The 23,131-nt window shown below is 43.0% G+C and overlaps 1 protein-coding gene across 1 annotated transcript in view; it reads left to right on the top strand.

Moving 5' to 3' along the window:
- The first annotated feature begins 522 nt into the window (after positions 1-522).
- The window catches only part of MAN1A1 (mannosidase alpha class 1A member 1), a 143,557-nt gene continuing 120,948 nt past the window's right edge, over positions 523-23,131 (top strand). The window contains exon 1 of the mRNA XM_034060992.1: positions 523-1,342. Coding sequence (XP_033916883.1) covers positions 740-1,342 — 603 coding nt within the window. The 5' untranslated portion in view covers positions 523-739. The remainder of the gene's footprint in view (positions 1,343-23,131) is intronic.

The raw sequence follows: 23,131 nt of genomic DNA, 5'->3' as shown, positions 1-23,131 counted from the left end.
TGCAAGCACACACCGTCTCTGCACGTGTGTCGCTGTGCGCGCACCCTCAACCGGAGAGGGGAGGGGCGGCGGGCGGTGCAACGCGTGTGTGTGTGTGTGTGTGTGCACGAGTGCGCGCATAAGTGTGTGCACGAGTGTGCACGTGGGCGCGCGTGCCTGCTCGCCAGCCACGTGCCGGGGCAGCGCGCCCGCCTCCGGCCGCCCGCTGCGCCGCCTCGGGTCGCCGGTGACCCAGCGGGCAGCCGCTACCGCCGCCGTCCCTCCCCACATCCCCCCCCCCCCCCCCTCTCCCCGGCGGGCGGGCAGCGCCTGGAAACCCTCTCTCCACGGAGCTGAGCCCCTGAGCCGAGGGGTCCGGCAGCGCGGGAGGGCGGCAGAGCAGCGGCGGCGGCTCCCGCGCCCCGCCCCCCCCGCCATTGGGCCGTCGGCGGCCCCGCCCCACCCCGCCCCCGGCCGCCCGGCAGTTACGCGCGGGCGGAGCGGGGAGCGGCTCCCGCGGCGGCGGCGGCCCGGCAGCATGGGTTGGAGCTGACAGCGCCCGCCCCGCAGACGCCGAGCGCTGCCGGCGGCGAAGGGAAAAGTTGCCGCGTCCGCCCGAGGAAACTTTGTGCTGCCGAGGCGGGAGGGGGGCGGTGGCAGAGCCGGAGCCCATCCGAGCAGTCCGGTCCGGTGCTGTCCCTGCGCGGCGGCGGCGGGGCGCGCTGCCCTGCGCTGCGCTGCCTGAGGCGGCGCGGGGGTCATGCCCGCCGCCAGCCTGCTGCCGCTCTTCGGTAACGCGGCGGGGCCGGGGGCGCTGGGCGGCCCCGCGGGCGGTGGCGCGGGTAGCGGGGGCAGGAAAGCGGCGGGCCCCGGCGCGTTCCGGCTGACGGAGAAGTTTGTGCTGCTGCTGGTGTTCAGCGCCTTCATCACTCTCTGCTTCGGGGCCATCTTCTTTCTGCCCGACTCCTCCAAGCTCCTCAGCGGCGTCTTCTTCCACTCGGCCGCCCTGCAGCCGCCGCCGCCGCCGCCCGGCGGGCAGCCCCGCGCCCCGCCGCAGCCTGGAGGCGGCCCGGTGGCGGCAGCGGCGGTGGCGGCCGCCGCGGGCGGGGCGGGCAGCCTGGAGCGGATCCGCGCGGACCACGAGCGGGCTCTGCGGGAGGCCAAGGAGACACTGCAGAAGCTGCCCGAGGAGATCCGCAGGGACATCCGCCAGGACAAGGAGAAACTTCTGCAGGACGCCCGCGGCAGGAAGGAGGCAGGCGCCCCCGGGCTGCCCCAGCGTCTCTTCCGCCAGCCCGTCGGCGCCGTGGGGCAGGAGCCCTCCGACCCCGCCGTACGGCAGAAGAGAGACAAAATTAAGGAGGTGGGTGGCGGCGGACGGGACTGCTCCCGCGACCGCGCGTCGGTATCCTCGCGCGGGGCAACAGGTCGCTGCCGGGGCTGGCGGCCGGGGACTTGGAGGGGGAGTCCTGAGCCCTCCTGTTTCTCCTCCTCCCTGCGGGACGGGGTCTCTTCGTCTGGGCCCCGCTCGACAGTCCCTCCGTGCAGGTCGGCTTCATCGCTCGCGGTTGCACCCTAGCAGTCCGAGGTGCGTCTCGCACCCTTGCGCGGTCGTGGAGCGAGCGCTGCCTGCGGACCCGGCACTGCCGGTGCCGGCCGCTCTCCGTGCCAGCTGCGGCTCTCTTTCTCTCTCCTTCCCTCCGTTACCAGTCTCCTTCCGCTGTTGCACCGAAACCCGGGGAGAAAAGGGGCTGGGAGAGAGCTGGGGGCAGCGGCCCCATGACCGTGAAGCCACGCGGGTGCTCCTGCTCTTCCCGTGGGGCATCGCGGGCTTGGCCGCTCGCCGTTGAGCGGCGAGTGGGTCACCGGAGCGCGGGAAGGGGTCGACGGGGACGGGAGTCGGCATCATCCCCGTGCCGCACTGGTGGTAGTGGAGGAGTTGTCCCGGCTAAGCCGGGTGCGCTCCTGGGCGCGAAGTGCGGTGCAGCGGCTTAGGGATGTCGCGATATGCCTGTCCCGATGTAATGCAGTTCACTGTTCAGTGATAGCGGCTGCTGAAAGATTTGAGGGTGTTTGGGAATATACAGTCAGTGTAGCTTATAGCGGTAAGGTGTCTGCGCCCTGTGGGTTTTGGCACATTCCTTGCTGCTCGGTTGGTTCAGGTACCGTTGTAAAGTCCTTCCTTAGAGAAATTCTCCAAACTATATAGGCAAGATTATCGTGAGCAGAGCTTGACACGGTCCTCTGACAGAAGAATTTCCTTGATAACGTAGTTCATCTTTCCATCATTACTGGCTGGTTTATCTATCAAGCTGACAATTTCAGCTGCCTGCAGACATTAGGTTTTATGAATTAATTAATAGCATACGTTTCCTGTTCTGTAGTGATAGGAGAGACCAGAACTATTGAGTATTTCTGTTTGTGAAACACTGTTAGCCTTATTTGGAGTGATTTTTTATTTTTTTTATTTTTTTTTTGCTAGTACAGGGTGGTCTGAAAAGTGAGCCCTGACATCTTACAGAGAATCAGATAATGCACTCTCACAAATCTCAAGTTATGTTTTGTGCTCTAGAGTCCGTGCATCAGTTTTAACTATTCTAGCAAATTGTGCAGCAGTCATAAGCAGTGAATACCAACTCAAAGATATTTTGAAGGGAGAAACTCTCAGGAGTGTGCACATGGTATAGATCACATCTTGAAGTGTGCAGAGGCTATGTTGTCTTCTGGTTTAGTCACGCAGGCTCCCGGAGGCACACAGAGCAGGTAGAAATACCAGCAAACTCTTTCTAGTTATCTTGAATTGCCATGTAGAAGTATGTAGAAGTAATGAGGCTCCAAATGTGATGTACACAATCCTGTAGTGTAGAAGACTGCAAGAAGTAAATAAGCAGGGAGAAGAAGAAAAAACTTAAACATACTGCTGCTTTTGGTTGTTCTACTATGTGACTAGTTCAAGTTCTCTTTTATTACATATGGATCCAAGTGTGTATGAGTATATTTGTATGTTTGTGTATATATGTATGTACATACATATCCCAGTATCTACTCAATATTTCTTCAGTCTTCTTTCTCCTCCACTCCTACACAGGAGCCACCAACACAGTAACTGCCCAAAGCAGATTTAGGGCCATGTAAGCATAGCAGATAACAGAGAGACTGCCCTTAGTTTCCAGAGCTATATTTTCATTTCATACCTCAGTATGAGTCCTCAGTACTATGTGTTGTTGCTGGGAGTGTCTTTTCCTTCTGATTCAGTATGTGATCTTAACATGTTGTTTACTTAACTGCTCTTGCCTGATTTGTTGGGTTTTTGGTTTTTGCTTTGTTTTCTTTTTTCCCCTCTGTCTTGACTGCTTTGATTTTTATTTTATTTTAAAGAATACTGTCCCCACCTTGTCCCACTTGGCTGTAAACCAATGTTTCCTATTCTGTGTTAACTTGCTTGACATTTTTTCATATGTTGGCCTTTATGCCGTTTTTTCCCTCCTTCTTTCCAAGCTCTTCTCTACTTCTTTTATGTTGATACTTCACCAACAAGCTGGAGTTCTAATCCGCAGCCTTTTTGGAAATAGATTTACATTGTAACTTTTTTAAGTATGAATGCCTGTATATCACTGTGCACATGCAGAAACTGCAAGTATCCCTTAAAGTATCTGCTTGTGCTTGGTGGTTGCATGCTGGAGGTGCGAACATAAAAAAAAAATCTTTCTACTTTCATACTACTTTTTAAGCCTGGAATTTGTGTCTGCATTGTATGATGTACGTCCTATACCTAGAATTCAAACTTTGAAACTCTCCTTGGAGATATTTTTGACACAAGGAAGCAGGCTACTTTAAAGGAAAAGAAAGCCAAAAATATAAGTTTATTGTTCCCTGTATTTCTGTCATGGAAGAGCCCCATCTCATCAGCATGATGACATGAAGCTGATGGGACAGAGTGTGGAGATGTTTTATTAATTTCCTGTTTAATTTTTTTAATTTGATATGAGTCTTTAGAAGTTTAGCCAGCACAGTATAATTTGTAATCACAGAACAGTAAAGCACTGTGGCTTCATAGCTTTTCTTAACAAAGTTTTGTTATAGAAATTTTAACCACTTTTTCTATGGCATCCCTTTTTGTACTAAAAAAAAACCTTGAAAAATAAGTTGCTAGGTGCGTATCAAGCAACTAGAAGACCTGTGGAAACACGGACAAGTGGCAATCCTACTGCTGTTGCTGCCTTCTACTCTGTCAGAGCAATACAGCTGCTCCCAAAGTCTGTGTGTGGCATCTGTCTCACCATTACACCCCCAGGGCCTGCTTGTGCGCAGGCATGCCTGTACAGATAAGGGATGCGGGCTGAAGACCAGAGATACTAACAGGTGCTGCAATATTCCTCTGTTTCTTTTCTGATGATGACTTACAGGCAAACTCAAAAGGAGGGCTGTCAGTACTGCTGGCAGAGGATTTCGCCCCATACTTCCTGTTGTAAAACCGCTGTCAGTTGCTTGTGACTGCTGATTTTTTTGCTGGCTGACCTAATGTTGCCTGCTCTGAGTGTCTTCCTTATGCCAGATGCCTCAGGAAGCCTTAAGAAAAGAAACACAGCTGCTTTTGAGCATACCAGTGCACCTGTGTTTTGTCAGAACATCGGTTCTTTGGGCAGTTCAACTGATGCTCTGGTATTTCTGTAACTTGTGTCAGGGTCTGGGTACCTGGTATAACTCACACTGGTCTCAGTTTCAGTGTCCTGATAGGAGCCTCAGTTGGTGAATGAGGAGGCTGTGGTCTGTATTTCTGTTTTTCACCTCATTGTCTTGAGAGGTGATCCCTCTTCTGAGCAAGTACCTGCTGTGAGTTTTTCCTCACCTGTAAAAAAAAATCAAAAAAGGGCAGTGGAAGGCAATGATGACTCTGTTTCACTCTAATAAGCTGAAAGTCTGCTGGTCTGCTCTTCTCATTGCTGGTTGTGGCTGGACATAATTATTTCTGGTGTCCAGGGAGGGCTTGCAGATGCATAGGCAGTTTGGAAAATATGGCGGCTTGATGTGAACAGGAGTGAATAGAAGAGAGTGGTAATAGTGGGGAAAGGCTATCAAGGCAGGAAATGCACAGCTTCAATTAGGGAAATCTGACTTTGAATCTTTTCCAAATCTCATTCTTCTCTTCCCATTCCCTTCAACACCCTCACAACCCCTCCCACCAAAAAAAAAAAAAGAAAAAAAGATTTTTTAGGTGTTAAGAAAATGGCAAAAACTGAACTCTTAATTTCAGAGGAAAGGAATAGAAAATGATGAATGTGCTAGCTCAGGTACTAGAAGCAATATAATCACATTAGTGTGGTGCTCTGCCCAGGCTAATTAATCCTGCTGAACAGCAAGCTATTGGTGTTGGTGGAGCACCATACTAATGTGGCTGTGCTGTTCTTGTATAAGGTAGCTAGCTTGGAAACCATACACGTTATTGTTCAGAGCTGTTTGGGCATGTTTTCAGGCTAAAAGCCTCCTTGGTAAACTGGAATTGATGTCTGAAGAGCATAATCATGCAGTGCTTCAAATACTTGCACAGCTATCAACTGTTTCAGTCCTCTAGTAGAAGTCCTGGAGAGAATTTAATTCACTGATTCTGTGGTCATTCCTGACCAGTAGGCCTTTGAGCTCAACAGGGCAATGAACCCAAGTCAGCAAAACAGACTTTGCAGCTCAAGATCTCTTCAGGCTGCTTTTCTATAAAGAACTGAATTGTGGTTATGTTGCCAGTGTGAATTCTGGTGCTACATAAACCCTCAGCATTTATTTTGTTTGTTTCACTGCTTCCTATGGTGTCTTTTATGCAGTTTAGTTGGAAGTCATTAGGTTAAGCAAAAGGCCACAGTAGTGTTTCAAGGAAGTTCAGAAGTATCTGGAGGAATGCTTGTGAGCGTGGTAGAAGGCATTAATTGGAGGTCAAGTACATGCTTGACATAGCAGTACTTGGACATAATCAGAACTTCCCCATTAACAAGGAGAAGTGATGCCAAAATTATAGAAGGTGGCTGCTGCCAAAGAAGGGTGGTTGGTCCCTTGGCACTTTCTTTCCCACTGCCTGGTATCCAGGTGCTGCCGCTTAGGAGATTCCAGTTCCAGGTCGGGGGAAGATTTATTTCCTTTTGGTGATTTTTTGTAAAACAAGGTGAGCTTACTAATACTTTTTTCTGTCAAAAGAGGAGGGGAGGTCTCTTAACTATTTTTTACTGTCTTCCACTGTCGACACTGCACGGTAGCCCTTTGTAAGCTGCTTCAGCTCACTAAGCCAGCAGAAAATGCCAGAGCAAAAAAGTTGAATAGTTTCCTGTCAAGTTTTTAAGTTGAAGATCTTAATGGAAGGGTGGACTAGGTGGTAGTTTTGGCTGTGGTGAGGAAGCAGTAGTACTATGTGGATGAAGGGGGTATGAAACCTTTTTCGGGTAGCCTCATTTTTGAAGCTGATACCTGAACTTCTAGTCTAGCTTCTCCATTAAAATTGAATCTCTGCAATGTGACATTTGCAAAGCAAAGGTTCAGCTACTGTAATAACCTTCTGTAGCAGGCTGAAGTGCTGCACTTCAGGAGACTGTTACCTCGCAGACCCTGTTCTCGGAAGCGAAAAGAGGAAAAGAAACACAGTGGCAGGAATTAATGAAATGCCAGCTCTTGTAGACCCGAGATTCAGAGCAATTTTACTGGGAGGAAGGTTGTGGGGGGCTTCACAGGAAGGGAAGGAGTTAAAATGCAGCTGTGATGGTATTGAAACGTTTGGTTTTCAAACAGAAAAAGCTGTGCTCCCTGATAGTACATTTCTTTAAGAACAAGATAAAGTGAAAGGAAAGGAGTTTACATGTAATAAGTAAGCAGTGTGGTGATTCCTGGAAACATGCTTATGATGCAATGCATTTCAAAAGAAGTTTTCTTGAAGTACTATGTGACCTTAATGCAGCCATCTTGTGGCTGCCATTCAGTTTTTTGAAGGAGTTTAAACTTAATTTTGACTTCCACACCCCCCCACCCCCACCACCTTTATTTACCTTCCTGTAATCTTCAGAACTCTTGTATCTACTTTTTCTTTTTGGTTGTTTTGCAGTGCCTTCCTTCCTGATAAACACTGTTTATTATAGGGTTTTTGTGTTTTTTGGTTTTTGGTGGTTTTTTTTTTAATGGTCTTATAAATGCACTAAGGAGGTGAATTAAGTGCCTAAATACAAAGAATCAAATATGGTAGGTAGGTACCTTATAGCCCCAAGTTAAGGGCATCTTTACAGGGCTGTAGACATTTTCGCTGGGTTTGTTAGGAGGTCTGTGCTCCTGTGAAGTGGCAGGGGTTATCTTGCAACATCTAAAATGTCACAAAACAGTAAGTTAAATTGCTAGCTTAGGGATAATGGTACTACAAGATGCAGAGGAGCTTCATCTGAGTTACCAAGAGTATTATTCCATGAGACTGTCTAGTAACCTCTTGGCAGACCCTATGCAGAGGCAGTTCTATCCACTTTTGTTGGGTATATGGCCTGGTGGGGTAAGGGAGCCAAAATGTCTTTGTGGAGGTCTGAGCACAGTGGAAGCAGTGGATGCCCACTAAGCGAATGCATTTGAGAGGAGAGCAATGTAGAGGAGATGGAATGGAGGCATCCTGTTGTCCACAAGACATGAAATAGGGTATGCCTTTGACCAATTAATGTTCTTTCTGATGGGGACCCTGAAGGTGCTTTTAGGGGGGACATTGTTTCAGGTTAGTTGCTTCAGCTGCTTGTTTTTGGTTTTGGTTTTCTTTTGAGAACCTGTCAGCCTCCTCAGTCAAATGAGTTGCGGTTTCTGTCATGCAGGCAAATGCCTGTCTCATTTGAACATTGGTCATGAGATGGAGGCATGTCTCAGATGTCTGAGAGTGCAGCTGGCTGTGTATTTGACTGGAATTGGGTGTATTCCCATTGCTAGTTGGTTGGGGCTTTTTTCAGCCTTACACCTGTTTTCTGTGACCTAAGAATAATATTTATTTTTCTTATGTTTAGACTTCTATGTTCTCAACAGGTAAATTTACCCAAACTGAAAGTCCCATGTAACCTGATCCTCAGACTTGTGGGGAAATGAAAAAGGCTTTAAATGTTCAGTGGAAAACATCTGGCTTTCACAAAAAAAAAAAAGCACATGATTAGTTCTTTAACTGAAAACCCACGTGCACATTTTATGCAAAGGCAAAATGTAAATTCCAGGCACACAGGACTCTTTTCGTGAAAGCTAAATAAAGTGATGTAAAGACATGAGGTAAAGCTTAAAATGGAATGTCTCCTGCATTTTGGCAAAAGTTATATTCTCATGGCGATGATTTTGTATTTAATGTTAGTATAGCGCCCTATGGCAGCCATTTAATATAGAGAAATAGAGTAAACCATAATGTTGGTAAGTACAGTCGCTTAAGACTGTGGTTCTGTGCTGTGGGCAAAGCGAAGCAGAAAAATTCCACTTGTTTATTAAAATCTGCCGGTGAGGCCATAAAAATGTCTTATCTCATTCAGGGGGAAAATAAGAGTGGTAGACAGCCAGGCTTTGATAGCTTCTTTGAATGTTAATGAAAGCACAGGACTATGAAAAGGGAATCATGGGCAGACAAGAGACAGCACTTCTTCTGAAAGGTAATTAATGTCATTACAGAAGCACCCGTATGACTGTTGGATGGGCAGACCTTTTTTTTAAGGCTGTTTGAAACATATTGCTGTGTGAATTGAGTGTGTTAGCTTTCTGTTTGGCTGGGTTTGGTTTGTTTGTTTACTTTTTTATTATTTTATTTTCTATTTTGGGGAGCCAGCATAAGTATAAATTTATTTGGTTTTCAACTTCAATAGGATATCCTAAAAAGTAGTTCTTTTGTTTAGAAATAATAAATTGTCTTCCTACCATTTTGCAGAATAAGAGTAATACATCTGGATGGTGGCTTTGATTCAGTGTTTGCAGCTGTCTAACAGTGCAGCACTTCTGGCAGTAAACTGCCACCTGAGATGGTACTGAGATGATGAAACACTGCTTTTTTGGTAACAAATTCAACTATTCAGATGTGCCTCTATGTACAGTATGTTTTAGACATTCAGTTTTGGAGTATTTTGTGGTCTATTTCAAAGTTACTCTAGAAATGTCATTTTAAAAATGAAAAAATTGTTTAGGTAGGCCTAGGGATTGAATTAACCGATATGGTCAATGTACCAAATACTCAATATACTGGTTCCTTCTTCTGTCTGAAAACCTCTTAATCCACAAAATTTGTTTAGTGTTTTTTTGGGGGGATTTGTTTTTGTTTTTTCTTGGTTGTTTTGGGGTTGGTTTGTTTGTTTTTGAGCATGTGATATAAAGAATGTGTGCACACTTCTAAGCATCTTTGGTTTTCTGTTTTCCATGACTCCTTATAATTGAGTCTGCAAGTCTGTCATGAAAACATAATTGGTGAGTAATAAAGCACATGCTTGCCTGAACCAGAGTCAGTGAAACCATTTGCAGAATTGTGGTTAAGCCTCTGTTGTATCACAGTGCTCAGCAACCTTGCCCGCAGAGAGTCCAGGAAACTTTGCCACCATGAGAAAGCAGTTTGGTTTTCCAGGGGTGAGAGGGGTCTAGTGACTTGCACAAGATTGCACCCTGTGACAGGTTTAGGAGCAGAGCTTGATTACCTTGATCCTCTTTGGTTGCTCCCCACTAAAGAATGGGCTGTTGCTATGTGCTGAGTAAAGACTGTCTTTCTTCCTACCCACACTGCATGTCTCTAGCCTGGGCATGTCAACTCACTAGGGTTGGTTTAAACCTAGGCTTTGGAGACTGGCTCACTGCTGCACATGGACAGCTCTGGTTTGCCGCTAAACTGCTGCTAATAACACTATTGATAACAGGGGAGGCTAAACCTGAGGCTCCCTGGTTCTGTCTTGAGGTTGCTGGCTGTGAGCTTTTTAACCAGTACTTGGGATCAAATGCTCTGGTCCAGTGGTGTTTTGAAGGAAGGCAAGTAGGATAGCAAAGCTCCCAGTCTGCCTTTCCTTTATCTTGAAATATTCCATTTGAACTCTGCTGTAACCAAGAAATGGTGGTACAAAATAGTATGACAACTTGCTATAACTCTGCAGTGAGCTGATTGGATTTTATAGCTGGTGTTTATGAAGACACAGGTATTGCTCATTTTGATGCCTCTAATTTTAAAAGCTTTTCAGAGAGATTGGATGAGCACATAATCTGCTGTTACATTCTTATAACACAGCCCTTGTGGGAACACTGAGGCACACAGTCTGTTATTCAAAGGTATCTGCAAGTGTAAAATCTACTTTGATTTGTCCTCCCACTCTCTCTTGGAAACTGTATGTACCTTTGCTTTTAAATTGTCTTAAGAATAAAACAAGTGAATGGAAGTCTGGTTTCTAAGAAACTTGGGGCCTTTTTACAAAATGCAAATCTCTAATAAGGTAAGAAAATACATGAAGATCGGCAGAGATGGTAGGCAGTATTGAACAAAGGACCAAAATTTTCTGTGCAATGAATGAGCTGATGACTATGAAACATCTGGCTGTTACAAGATTTCCTGTGTGCATCTCAAAAAACTATTTCAGAAGAATCAACTTTTTTTCTCTGATACTGGGAAGGAACAGACATTGCAATTTTAATGTAAAAGCATGCAGCTTTACACTTCTTGTGGAAATACATGTTTCTGGCATTCAGGTTAGAGGCAGTGCTGCATATTGCTTATATGAATAAAGTAGAAAAGAAAAAAAAAATGCCTTGTGCTTTTTTCCAGAATTTTACATTTTCTGACTTGTGGAGGGGTGATCTTATTGCTTGGCAACATACACCTTCTTTTTTAATTCTTTGTTCAAAGTCAGTATATGCTTTTAAAACACTGCAATAAAATTATATTAGATCAGTGTGGCCTGCTTCTTTAATTAGTATTCAGACTGCTGTGAGGCTTTTTTTTCTTTCCCCCCCCCCCCCCCCCCCCCCCCCGAATATCTGCATATTTTTCTTTTGCTTAGTCCATTGCATAATAAACATCTCTGCCTTTTGAGGTTTCTTTTGTTCAGGGACTGCTTTCTTCCAAGGAAATAGGAAGTAGCTTGCAGAAAATAATACCAAGCTAAAAATCATTTTGCTTTCAAAGTATAGTGCTTAAGGAGATAGTAATTTCACTAGTCACTGATAGACACACATATGCACACCCAGTCTTTAACTCTGCTGTCAGTTTTCTCAGTGCCTTTGAGCACTGACATCTGTTGGTGCACTGAGTGGTGATACTAATGATAAAGCTTTGCCCATATTGCTGTCTGTAGGGAAATTCAGTTGCCTGCTACTGTGGTTATAGTTCTCCACCCATCTGTGATTTTGAGAATTGCACTTTACATTTTGTGTTGGACCCAGATAGTAATACCGGATTCTTTAAACTCGAGTTTAAAGAAGAGAAATAGATGTTGATCATTTGCAATGATCCCCTGCCATCATGCAATAGAAAACCTGATCCCCATTTAGAGAGCAGAAGAGATATACACATTACCTATTTTAAAAGTCATAGTATTTTAAAGCTGCATGCTGTTTGCTTTGTTCTGGTGAGACTGTGAAGAATCATCATGGGAAAAACTATGCTATGTAAAGACAAACTACAAGTTGACTGATATTTTTATGTCTTATTCTGTAAAGCTCTACAGTAAGCATGGCACTGAACTTGAACTGACTTCTCATAGAAACATGTGTGATCTTGTCAAGGGCTGAAGTGACATCACAGATCAAGAAGGGCATTTCAAAATATGAACTTTCTGAAGAAAAGCCTGTAAGTCTCTTCATGCAGTTTCTTAAAAACCAACCAAACAAAAAAAACCATCCAACCCACTGTATTCATATATTGAGACAAAGATGTATTTGTACCTCTCCTCATATATATGTTTTCCATAAGAGCCAAATATAGTGTACAATTGGTAAATTATAAATTCTGTTGTCTGTAATTGAAGATGTAGTTAGTTGGGGGCATTCTCTGATCGGAAAAAAAACCTTGGAAAAATAAAAGGTATGGGTTTCATTTTTACAAATAGTCATCGAAATTGAAAAAATAATTATAGATATGCTGCAAGAAAAATCCAGAACACTAGGATAGAGCAAGAAATTCTTATAATTCAACAATCAGTTTTGCTCAAGTTATTTTCTTATTATATAAAACTAAACCTCGCATAAAGTAGCTGTTCTGTGAGAAAGTTTTCAGGCTTCATGGAAGCAGTTTCCACATGCAGCCTGATCATCTGAAATCATTATGGATACATGGTTGGTCTGCATTTATGCACACCATAGTCTTGTTTGTTCTTTCTCCTAAACTTGTGCAGGATTTTGCTGTTGAAATGGAGAGAGATTCGAACTCACCACTGGACCTCTGGAGGCCTGATCTCTTGCTTAGAGCAGGGTTAAATACCTTAAAAATGATAAATCAGGTTGTTCACTACTGTGCATTCAAGTATGGAAAATCCCTGCAGAGTGTGATTCTGTAGCCCCTCTGGACAAATGTATTCCAGTGTCGACCCTTATTGTAGCTAATTTTAAGTTATTATTTGTCTGGTTAGAATTTGTCTTGCTGCAGCTGATGACCACTGCCTTCTTTCCTTTCATTATGTTCCCACTGAGAAGAGCTTTGCTACCTTTTCTCCATAAGTACCCACTAAGCCTCTATTCTGAACAAATGCCCAGCTGTCTCTTCTCCTACATCATGTGCTTTCAGTTTGGTACAAAGGAGCTGAAAACCAAGAATAGGGCTTCTATTTGGGGCATCCAGAATGTCACCTAGAAAGTGCTAATTGCTCCCCATCACTAGCAAGCACTCTTGCTAATGCAGCTGGCTGTATAGTTAGTCTTAGTCATGGCAAGGATGTCTTGCTTACTTGTGTTCAGCAAGTTGTTTCTCAGGAATCCCAGGATACTTGTTGCAAAGTTGTTTTCTAGCCTGTAAGTTCCAATAACGTACTGTGGCATGGGATTATTTACTCCACATTATGTGTAAGATTTTTGCATTTGCTTTTATTTGTCTTCACAGGCCTCTCAGCTCACTCCTTCAGCTATTGAAGCCCTTCAGGTGGGAGCTCTACTTTCTAGCTTCTTGATTGCTGGAGTTTGGTGTTACCAATGAAATTAATGAGGGCAAGTTCAGATTAATTGGAGAGGAATGTTGCTTGTATCTAGGATTTTGACCTATTTACTGCTGTCTTGAGTTTGGAAGTCCAGCAACTCTTTTTCATGAACTTTATTGAACAGCCACCTAGTTCATGCCTTTTTGGCTGCTGTAGTGGGAGACTGCATCAAAAATCGTAAAAGTCAAGGTAAATGATGTTGCTGCTCTGTCCTCATCCATAGATACAGGGGCTTCATTGTAATAAGTAACTGGGTTGGCTGAGCACATTTTGCCTTTGGGAAATTATACTTGGCTGTTCACAAAATTGTTTCTGTCCTTCATATTCCTGGAAATAGATTCAAGGAGGATTTGCTCCATTTTCTTCCCAGGGTTTGGAATAAAGCTGACTGGCCTGTAGTTTCTCAAATCATCCTTCTTGCTTTTTTCATCAGTTACCCAGGACCTCCCTTGGTTCCTATGGCCTTTCAAAGGTGATCCAGAAAGGCCTTTCAATGACATCGACCAAATCCCTTAGCACCATCAGAAGTATCCGGTCTCATGGACTTTTGTGTGCCCTTTTTAAGTGCTCTATTCCTAGCTTTGTCTTCACTTACCTGACACCTTTCCCAGGCTCTTGCCACTTTAGCCCCATGAGTTTGCCTTGTGGTAAAGACCAAAGCAAAAAAGACAGTGCTTGATCGTTTTCACGTCCTTCATCACTGGTTTTCTGAACCTGTTCATCAGGAGGTCCCTGCTTTGTTTGGTCCTTCTTTTGTTGTTGATGTACCTGCAAGGGCCCTTCCAGTTACATGGCAGCTTCCAGCTGAGCTTTTTGTCTTCTTTCCCCTGGACCTGTGCAGTGCTTCTGTACTATTGTGGGGCAGCCCCTGCCTTCATTTGTGTGCTTCCCTGAAGGCTTGGCCTTGGTCTCAGCAGGTCCCTCCTCATGCAGCCACCCTGCTTTCCTGCCATGGGACAGTGAAGATCAGTGCAGCCTCCTGGGCAAGGAACTCTCTCATGGGATCCTTCAGATCAGGTCGCTGAACAAACTGAGATTGTTCCACTGAAATCTGGGGTCTTTATTACTTGTCTTTATTAGTCAGTACCTTCAGGATCTTAAACTCCCCTGTCTAGCATTTAAATAGTCATGGGGTTTAGATGTTTGTCATTTGTGAATTAATTGTCTCGAAGTGAGCTTTTATTATGGGGGTTGGGGTAATGGAGACAAATGGCATGCAGCCTTTCCTGTCTGCTTTGCTTCTGTGCTGCCTCTCTCAGTTTCGTTAAGGAAGCTGTCATAGTTTAACCCCAGCTGGCAGCTAAGTGCCATGCAGCTGCTCACTCATTGCCCTCCCCCACTTCCCCCTCCCTCCTAAGTGGCATGGGAAAGAGAATTGCAAAAAGTGTAAAATAATACAATACTAACACTACTAATAATGAAAAGGAAAGTAATAAAAGGGAGATAAAACAAAGGAAACCCCAACAAGCAGTGATGCTGACCTCCTGCTGACTGACACCCAGCCCGTTCCTGAGCAGCGATTGTTCCCTCCTGGCGAACTCACCCCATTTTATATACTGGGCACAATGTTCTATGGTATGGAATACCCCTTTGCCTAGTTTCGGTCTTGTCTCTGCTCCCTCCCAGCTTTTTGTGCTACTCCTCACTGGCAGAGCATAAGAGACTGAAAAGTCCTTGATCAGGGTAAATGCTACTGAACAACAATTAAAACATTGGTGCGTTATCAGCATTGTTCTCACACTAAAGCCAAAACACAGTGCTGCACCAGCTACTAGGAAGAAAATTAACTCTGTCTTAGCTGAAACCAGGACAGAAGCTGAGCAGGCAACTGCATGTTAACTCAGTGGATATTTGGAAATTTTTAAAAATGAGGAAATTTTTACTGGAGATACTGATATGGTTAATGTGGGGGATTCCTATTTGGATTTTTTGAAATACAAGCTATTAATGCAAAACAAAATTAATATTTGCAGCTTTTGCCACTTTTGTGGGTGTTAATGTGTTACTGGCATATCGACACGGGCTGGAAACTTACCATTGAAAAATTGTGTGCTGTTTTGAAGTGGCTCTTCTCTGCATACATCTGATCAAAATATCAACTGTGACGTTTTATCATAGCAAATACGAAACTAAGGCTATAAAAGCTAATACAGTGTCAGTTCAAAACCGATTAAGTTTAGAGTTTGTATTGTAACTGAAATGAATAATATTGAATTATATTTAAACCATAGTTCTATTTGATTTCTTTCTTAAGGTTCTCATCACTAGCTTAGAAACTGTTATGTGACTTACATAGGGTTATACTATTTACACTGCTCTACCAATTCATGAAAGTCCAACTCATCAGCATTTGATTTTCTGTCACTTTTGACATCACAAAGAAGTCTGGCTTTACAGAAGGTTGGTTTTGAAAAAGAAGTCTTTCCTTCCACTGCCTCATGCTCAATGTTCAAACTCGCTAGTCACTTCTAAAAGAGTAGGTTTCCAACACTACAGTGATACAGGAACATTTCTTCAGTTTGACACCTATTCTGATTTTGTGATGTGAGAAGCAAAGTCCTTTCCAACTAAAGTAGGGAATATATAACCTTCCTTTTGCCTCAACTTTAGGACCCTTTGTTACAGGGACAGTGATCATCCGTAGTTTTTATTTGGCCCTTAAAGTAGGAGTCTGAAAAAGTAGCTATAAAACCTACATTGACTGCTTTTGGTGGGAGCTGAATAAGTCTGAGGAAGGGGTCTCCATGTTTTGGAAAGGAGATAAGCTTGTTCTACTTTTTTTTTTTTTTTTTTTCTTAAGTTTTCTACTCTGTCTGTGCATGGAGCCCTCATTTCATCAAGCAAGTTATTTTGATTCCTGTTTAGCAATCCAAAGTGTGCCCAGTGGCTGCACCTCCACTTTTTACATTTTTGATCTGTGGCTTTAAGCAAAAATTTAGCATTTCATTTTCCAGTGTAAAGCAGAACCCATAGTCTAAGCTATTGAAGTCACACCACTTGGGTCTCTTGCATGTGAAAAGAAGCTTTGGATGAGCAGTCTTCTGATTTGTATGTGCTGAGCATTGAAAAACATTTGGGGTTTTGGGTTTCTTGGCTGGTTTTGGCGTTGTTCTTTTTTCTTTTTTTTTTGTTTTGTGAAGGTTTTTTGGTGTTAGCTATAGTGTTCATTTCAGTAAAATAGCTTCCTGGTGTGCTAAGTACCCATTACTGTGTTCTGTGGTGGGTGAGATTTTGTGGAGTTTTTTCTTCCCCTTAGTTTGAACACAATATTTTTGTGATGTCTAATTTTTTTTCTTTGTTATAAGGAGTCATTTCTACTTCAGATTCATGCCACTGTTTGAAAAATGTATATGTTTTGTTTTTCTGAGGTAGGAGTAAGACCAGGGGCTAATGCCAAAGGCAAGTTTCAAAACCATCTTTGAATGTCCTCTGTGTTGATGTGAACACTGCAGTGTAAATAAATGGGGAAGTGATTTACTACCTCAATGCTAAACACACCTGACTGTTTTACCAGCTCTACCTTACGTCCATGTGGTGAAGCATTTCCTTAAGAACTTTGAGGCTGGTTTTATGGCAGATTCACTAATAGTGATACTCCTGTACTTGGTAATTTCATGTTGCCGTTAGCCCTGTGTTACATGGGGAACTTCTGCAGGCTGTAAAATGATCTGTGAATGTCCTATAATCAGAAAGAGAATAATTTATTCATAATTTCTCTTTGATATTCCTGCTGTGCTTTAATATCCAGTTTCAAATATGCTGTTTATAGCAAACATCCTGGGTGGCATTGCACTGCTGTGATCAAAACAACTGGGAATTTGTAACATCTTACCTTTTCTACCACCACCATGCCCACCCCCTACTCAAATTTCAGCAGTCTTTTCCTTAAAATCGTTCAGGACCTGACTAAATTCCGTAAAGATGCTCTTTAGGAGGAGAGAAACTTTGTGGATTTTTTGACAAGATAAGGAACAATGAAAGTATGGAAAGGAAAATTTTCTCCTCTTTCATTTGAAAACTGGTAACTGGGAACATGAGGAGTGTGTCACATTTTTCCAAAGAAACCAGCATATGAAAGAGTGTTTGGAGTGAAGTGGAGGAAACTGTGTGTGTGTATGTATGTTTAACTGCATATGTGTATTAACGAAAAAAGACTAAAGAAAAAGCTCATAACTTAATATGTGGAGTTATGAGCAAACAAGTAAAGCCAAGCTATATTTTTTCCTGTCTTTTTAAACATGGAGAAGACAGGTTTATAACACACTTTTCTGTCTGTATTTACTCTTACTGAAATGAGCATGAATGTTTCGCAGCCATTCTGGCTTGCATATGGGACTGAAACCTCGGAAAGGCCCTCATTTTGGCTGGTGAGTAGGGAGGAAGTGTTTGGCACCTCAGATAATGTAAAGTAGTTCTTGAAGCTTACTGTATAGCTGTATATAAAGTGTACTAATGATTATCGTGTGAAGTCTGATTAAATATTTTATTATTCATATATTTTACCTTTTTCCCTTTGGACTGCTGAGGATAAATAACATTTTTGATCTTCAGAAGTGCTAATGCTAATTAAATATAGACCTCTGAGTAAGAGGAGTATTTGCTTGCAAGAGAAAACATGTTTTAAAATAAATTTTATTCACCATTTTATAGCTCACTGAAAATCCTAATTAGCAGTTCTTGATCATCTTTTTATACAAAGAATTTGATAACAGTTAATTTGTACAGTTAATCTATGTAGTTAATCCCTTTCACTTTGGGACATCACTCATTTCATTCATGCTTTTCAGCTTTTGTGATAGGTTTAGTGTTACTGAAGTACCGATGACCTCAGTAATACCTCTGGGTAATTTTAGAAATATTTTGGCTTTTTCTAGCATAATTTTAATTACTCTTGGCATCTATCTCTAAACATTCTTTATTCTGTTTCTACAGGCAAATACTGAAAATATGTATTGTGAGGAGAAGAGTTTTTACTTCTTTGTGACCTTTCAAGATCTATACAGTCAACCACTTTCCCAGTTCAGCATGAACCCATGTTCATTTTCATCTTCCTTGGGCTTTGGCAGCATGTTTAATCTAACCAGCCATGGCTCTGCCAGAGTAGAGCTAGAGGCAAATTCGCCAAAAGCCCAGTGGTTTTTTGGCATGTATCTTGCCACTGAAAAATCATCTTCACTGAAGTCAGAGTGTGTGTGCTGGTGTCGATCATAGAAGTGATTTATGTGCACTTAGTTCCAAGCCGTTTGGACTGTAGAGGCCAAATATTTCTGGAAATTAAGGTGGATTGTGGAATATTTGTACTTTTTTCTTGAAGCTTTGGTCATATGATGAACATTGATTCCTTTATTTGCTTTATAATGTGGATGAAAGCCAAGCTAACTAAAACTGTAGTTTACTTTGATCTATAAAAACCACAGCTTGCATGAACAAATTAATTACAGCAGTTTCTTCCCAAGAAGAATATTAATGTACGTGTATGGATCACCCACCAATTCCTCCAGCTGGGGAGAGGGATTAAACTCTCCCACTATCTTTTAAGAATACTGTGACATGATGGCTTGAAACTGGCTTTTCCTAGTGCTTTCATAAAGCATTCTGATATTGCTCCTTCAGTATCAAGAAAGGAAACAGTAAGAACTGGGGCGTTGCAATGGATGAGTACTTCTGTACTGTATCTGTCAGTTTTGAACAAGGCAAATACTACCCCATAGGGGATGCCTCTATCGAGAAAGAAAGCAGTAACCAATTTCTCTTAAAATCAATGAAAAATACCAGGCTGCAAATATTAAACCAGTTTTTCAGGGCAGGTGTTTTGAAGACTGTAATTTTTTAACTCAATTTTACTTAATGCTGCAAGGGATTGCATCAAATGCAGATGTATTTCTGGTTCATTGCTTCTCTTGCAGACCCTTCTTTTTCCATTTTGCTTGATACCCCCTTGGGTTTAGTTTGTAGTCTGATTACAGCATTAGCTTGCATCAACAGGCATTATTGACTTTTAGAAGCAGGTATCTATATTTGATGATGCCTTTGAAACCTTCTCAAAAGTGTAAAATACTCAGTATTTAAACTTGTTAGATTCTTGCTGTTGCTTCTGGTTATTACCTGTTAGCAAGTAGCAGTAGCATCAAATATAAAGTAGGCATGGAGTCAGCTAGAGAAAAAGTGTCTGAGCTGCTGCATATTTTAATTAGTGATGTATTTGTGGAACCAACAGCAGGCCTACTCTGGCTTTCAGTCCCTGGTGGGAGACCCTGATACATAACGAGCTCCAGTAACATCATGCACTGGAGCAAAGCCTTCTCTCCTGTATTGCACAGCCCAAAGGCTTTCCTGCTATGACTCACTGCTATTGGATGGGATGTGAAAAGCTCAACACTTCAGCTGTGGGCTCTGACTGGTGTGACACTTCTGGAGGGGCCTGCTTAGGTTTAGCTGGAGTAATGGTTAGTGACCTATTTCAGAGTCGTAGCAGATGAACGCACTGCCTCGTAGCTTTTATCAAAGCAACTATGCTACTATGTGTAAAAGCACTAGACTCAAAGCTGATTTCTCCTCAAAGAAATGACAGCCTTAAAAGAATGTAGGCTATTAATGGGTACAAGTAGAATACAAGGAAATCAGTCTCTTCTGTTCAGCAGAGTAAGGCAGTGATAGAGTTGGCTTGTTTGTTTTTATGACTGACAGATGGAACACTAAGATTTCCCCTTCAGTATCTACATCAGCACTTCATTGCCTTATCTTGTGCAGGTAAATTTTTAACTCTCAGTGAACCATGCCAGCTGAAAGTTTGTAAATAGGCTTAACCCGACGTGGTGAGTTAAACTGGGACATGGCTGGTGTCCACCAAAGCTGCTCTGTCACTCCCCTCCTCAGCTAGGCAAGGGAGAGAGAACACAATAAAAGGCTCATGGGTCAAGAGTAAGACAGGGAGAGATCACTCACCAGTTACTGACATGGGCAAAATAGGGACTTGGGGAAAATTAATTTATTACCAATCAAAATCAGAATAGGATAACTGGAAATAAATAAATCTTAAAAGCACCTTCCCCCCACCCCTCCCTTTCAACTTTCCTTCTGGATTGTTTTTTTTTCCTACCTACTCTTCACCTGCAGTGGCACAGGGGTACAGGGAATGCAGGCTGTGGTCAGTTCATCACATGTCTCTGCTGCTCCTTACTCCTCAGGAAAGGGCTTCTCACTCTCTTCCCCTGCTCCAGGATGGGGTCCCTCCCATGGGAGTCAGACCACCATGAACTTCTCCAACGTGAGTCCTTCCCATGGGCTGCAGCTCTCCATGAACTGCTCCAGCGTAGGTTCTTTCCGTGGGTGCAGTCCTTCAGTAACAGACTGCTCCAGCATGAGCCCCTTCCATGGAGTGCAGTTCTTCAGGAACAGGCTGCTCCAGTGTAGGTCCCTTACATGGGGTGTGCAGTCCTTCAGGAACAGACTGCTCCAGCATGGGTCCCCTGTGGAGTCACAAGTCGTGCCAGCCTGCTCCAGCGCAGGCTTCCCCACAGGGTCACAGCCTCCTTTGGACATCCCCCCGCCTTTGTGTAGTATTCTCCATGGGCTACAGGTGGAGACCTGCTCCCCCATGGACCTCCATGGACTGCAGGGGCACAGCTGCCTCACCATGGTCTGCACCACGGTCTGCAGGGGCATCTCTGCTCCGGTGCCTGGAACACCTCCTGCCCTCCTTCTGCACTGACCTTGATGTCTGCAGGGCTGTTTCTCTCATTCCTCTCTCGGGCTGGAGTTCTGCAGGGTGTTTCACACATGCACACAAACACACACACAGAAACACTGTTCCACAGTAACCTGTCCCCCTTTCTTAAATATGTTATCCCAGAGTCACTACCACCATTGCTGATGTATTCAGCCTTGACCAGCAGTGGGTCTGTCTTGGAGCTGGCTGACATTGGCTTTATTGGATGTGAGGGAGCCTTCTGGCAGCCTCTCACAGAACTCACCTCTGTAGCCCCTCCTGGTACCAAAACCTTGTCACACCTTGTTACAGGAAACCAGTATGTCTGGCAAGGTTGTAACTGCATGGAAATCTCTGGCATCTAGCCATTACTATTAAAAGCTGTTACCATGGCAGCAAAATCAGTGATAGCACACTCGTGTGGGGGCAGCTTTGAGTTTCTAGGTATGGACTTTTGTCGTCGTAGTTACAAAGTGTGTATTACCATCTTTAGTTACGCTGCTTGCCCAGAACTCAGAGAGAAGTTTCCACCTTCAGTGATAAGCTTAACTTTAACTTAACAGATCTCACACTACTGATTTTATTAAATGATGTTTTAGACCAGTAGCTTTTTGTTTAAGTGACAAGCTAATTCTCTTAAGTCTGAATTTCCTGTCCATGCAGCATCCTGTGCTTTGATTCCTATTTTAGAAGGTAATTTACTTGTTTGAGCAAGTAAATTGTTCCACTTCCCTGTTAGAGAGCAGCATCTTAATTGTACAGAGAAATCGTTTATTTTTGTGCTTTGTACTAGCACTTAGCTCATATTTCACATACAGGTTTCCTATTTCATTAAACACTTATAAGTGTGTGAAAAAAGTAGAAGTGAAAGTCAGTGGACTCTTGAATTAAGTTTCCCACTGTCTGTCCATAGTGGACTACTGTAGGTTGGTTAGGTTCTAAATTAATACCATACCTTTTAAAGATAAATGCTTCCTTTTACTTCTCCAAAATGGTGTATATTTAGCTACACACTGGCAATAATGCATTGCTAAAAGTTATGAGAAATAAAGTTAAGATATTCTGAAGTAGCTCCTAATAACATGCTCCAAATAAAAAAAATTGTTAAAATGAACTTTGTTGTGCTAAAATAGAGGTCTCCAGGTTGCCTTTGTAAGCTTTGACAAAAAGGGTCCTAAAGTATTCCATATGCTTGGCAGACTCCGATCACTGGATGCAGAAGGTGACAGGGCTTGCTTTTTATGGTTAACAGAACACAACAAGGATACATTGTGTTCTACTGTAAAAAAGTAATGCTGGAACCTTCCAAAGTGTGCTGGTTTTAAAACAACCAACCAAACAAGCAAACAAGCTACTATTAGGGCTCCAAGTCAGGATGTGTAGATGGGTTCTCTATGTGTGGTCAGTCATCTCCTGTGCATGTGGAAAATATAATTCAGCATTTTGTGAAAGTGTGCAGACAAGACAGACTTACAGATGTGTCAGGATGATTTTTTGTGATGGTTTTCTTTTCAAGTGGTCATTTACAAGGATGGAAACCTTGGAATGAGAAACCAAAGTAGCTTTTCTGTGTTAGTCTCAAGCACAACAGCAGGGGAGCATTTGTAAGCAACAAAATGTCTCTCCTAAATTCTTTGATGTCAAAGTAACATATTTCACATTTTTGTGAAAAATGTAGTATTAGAATAACAAATGTTTCTTCCCCTTTCAATTTTGAAGGGAGACATTCTGAAAGAATTTGTAGGAAAGAAAAAATATTGCCGTTTTGAGAAGACTGTAAGAAGCTAGCTAAACAGCTTTCATGTTTGACATCTGTGCTCAAAAAGGGGGCTCAGAAGGACTCAAATGTGTTGTCCTAAGCTGTCATTTCTAAGGCATGGTAGGGTAATGTGCTAAATATTATACTTGAATCCCTAAAAGTTAAAAGATCTGTGTTTCTGTAATTTGATTCTGAAATCAGTAGTGTATGGAGATGTGAGATCATAGGCATGTTACAGGATCATGCACGTCAGCATGAGTAAAAGGGTGCTGCTTATGACACGTATTTTATGTGAGGTTTTTATGGATGAATTTTAGGAAGTATTTCAGAGAAGATTAGAATTGCTTCCCCACTTTAGAATGCAGGTGCTAAGGCAGATTTAAAGTACTTGGGTTCCTTCTAATACACAAATAGTACATAATTAGAAGAAAGCTAAATTACACATCTCTGACAGATCTGTTTTCCACTGCAAAGGTTTTTACCAAAATACATAATAAAAACATACTTTGTTTCAAAAATTTAAGATAAATTTATTTAGTGTTTTCCAGGAAAGTAAGGTAATTG

The sequence above is a fragment of the Melopsittacus undulatus genome, chromosome 3, assembly GCF_012275295.1.
Source record: "Melopsittacus undulatus isolate bMelUnd1 chromosome 3, bMelUnd1.mat.Z, whole genome shotgun sequence".
Lineage (NCBI taxonomy): Eukaryota > Metazoa > Chordata > Aves > Psittaciformes > Psittaculidae > Melopsittacus > Melopsittacus undulatus.
The sequence above is the reverse complement of the archived record's forward strand: the minus strand, read 5'-3'. Positions and strand labels throughout refer to the sequence as shown.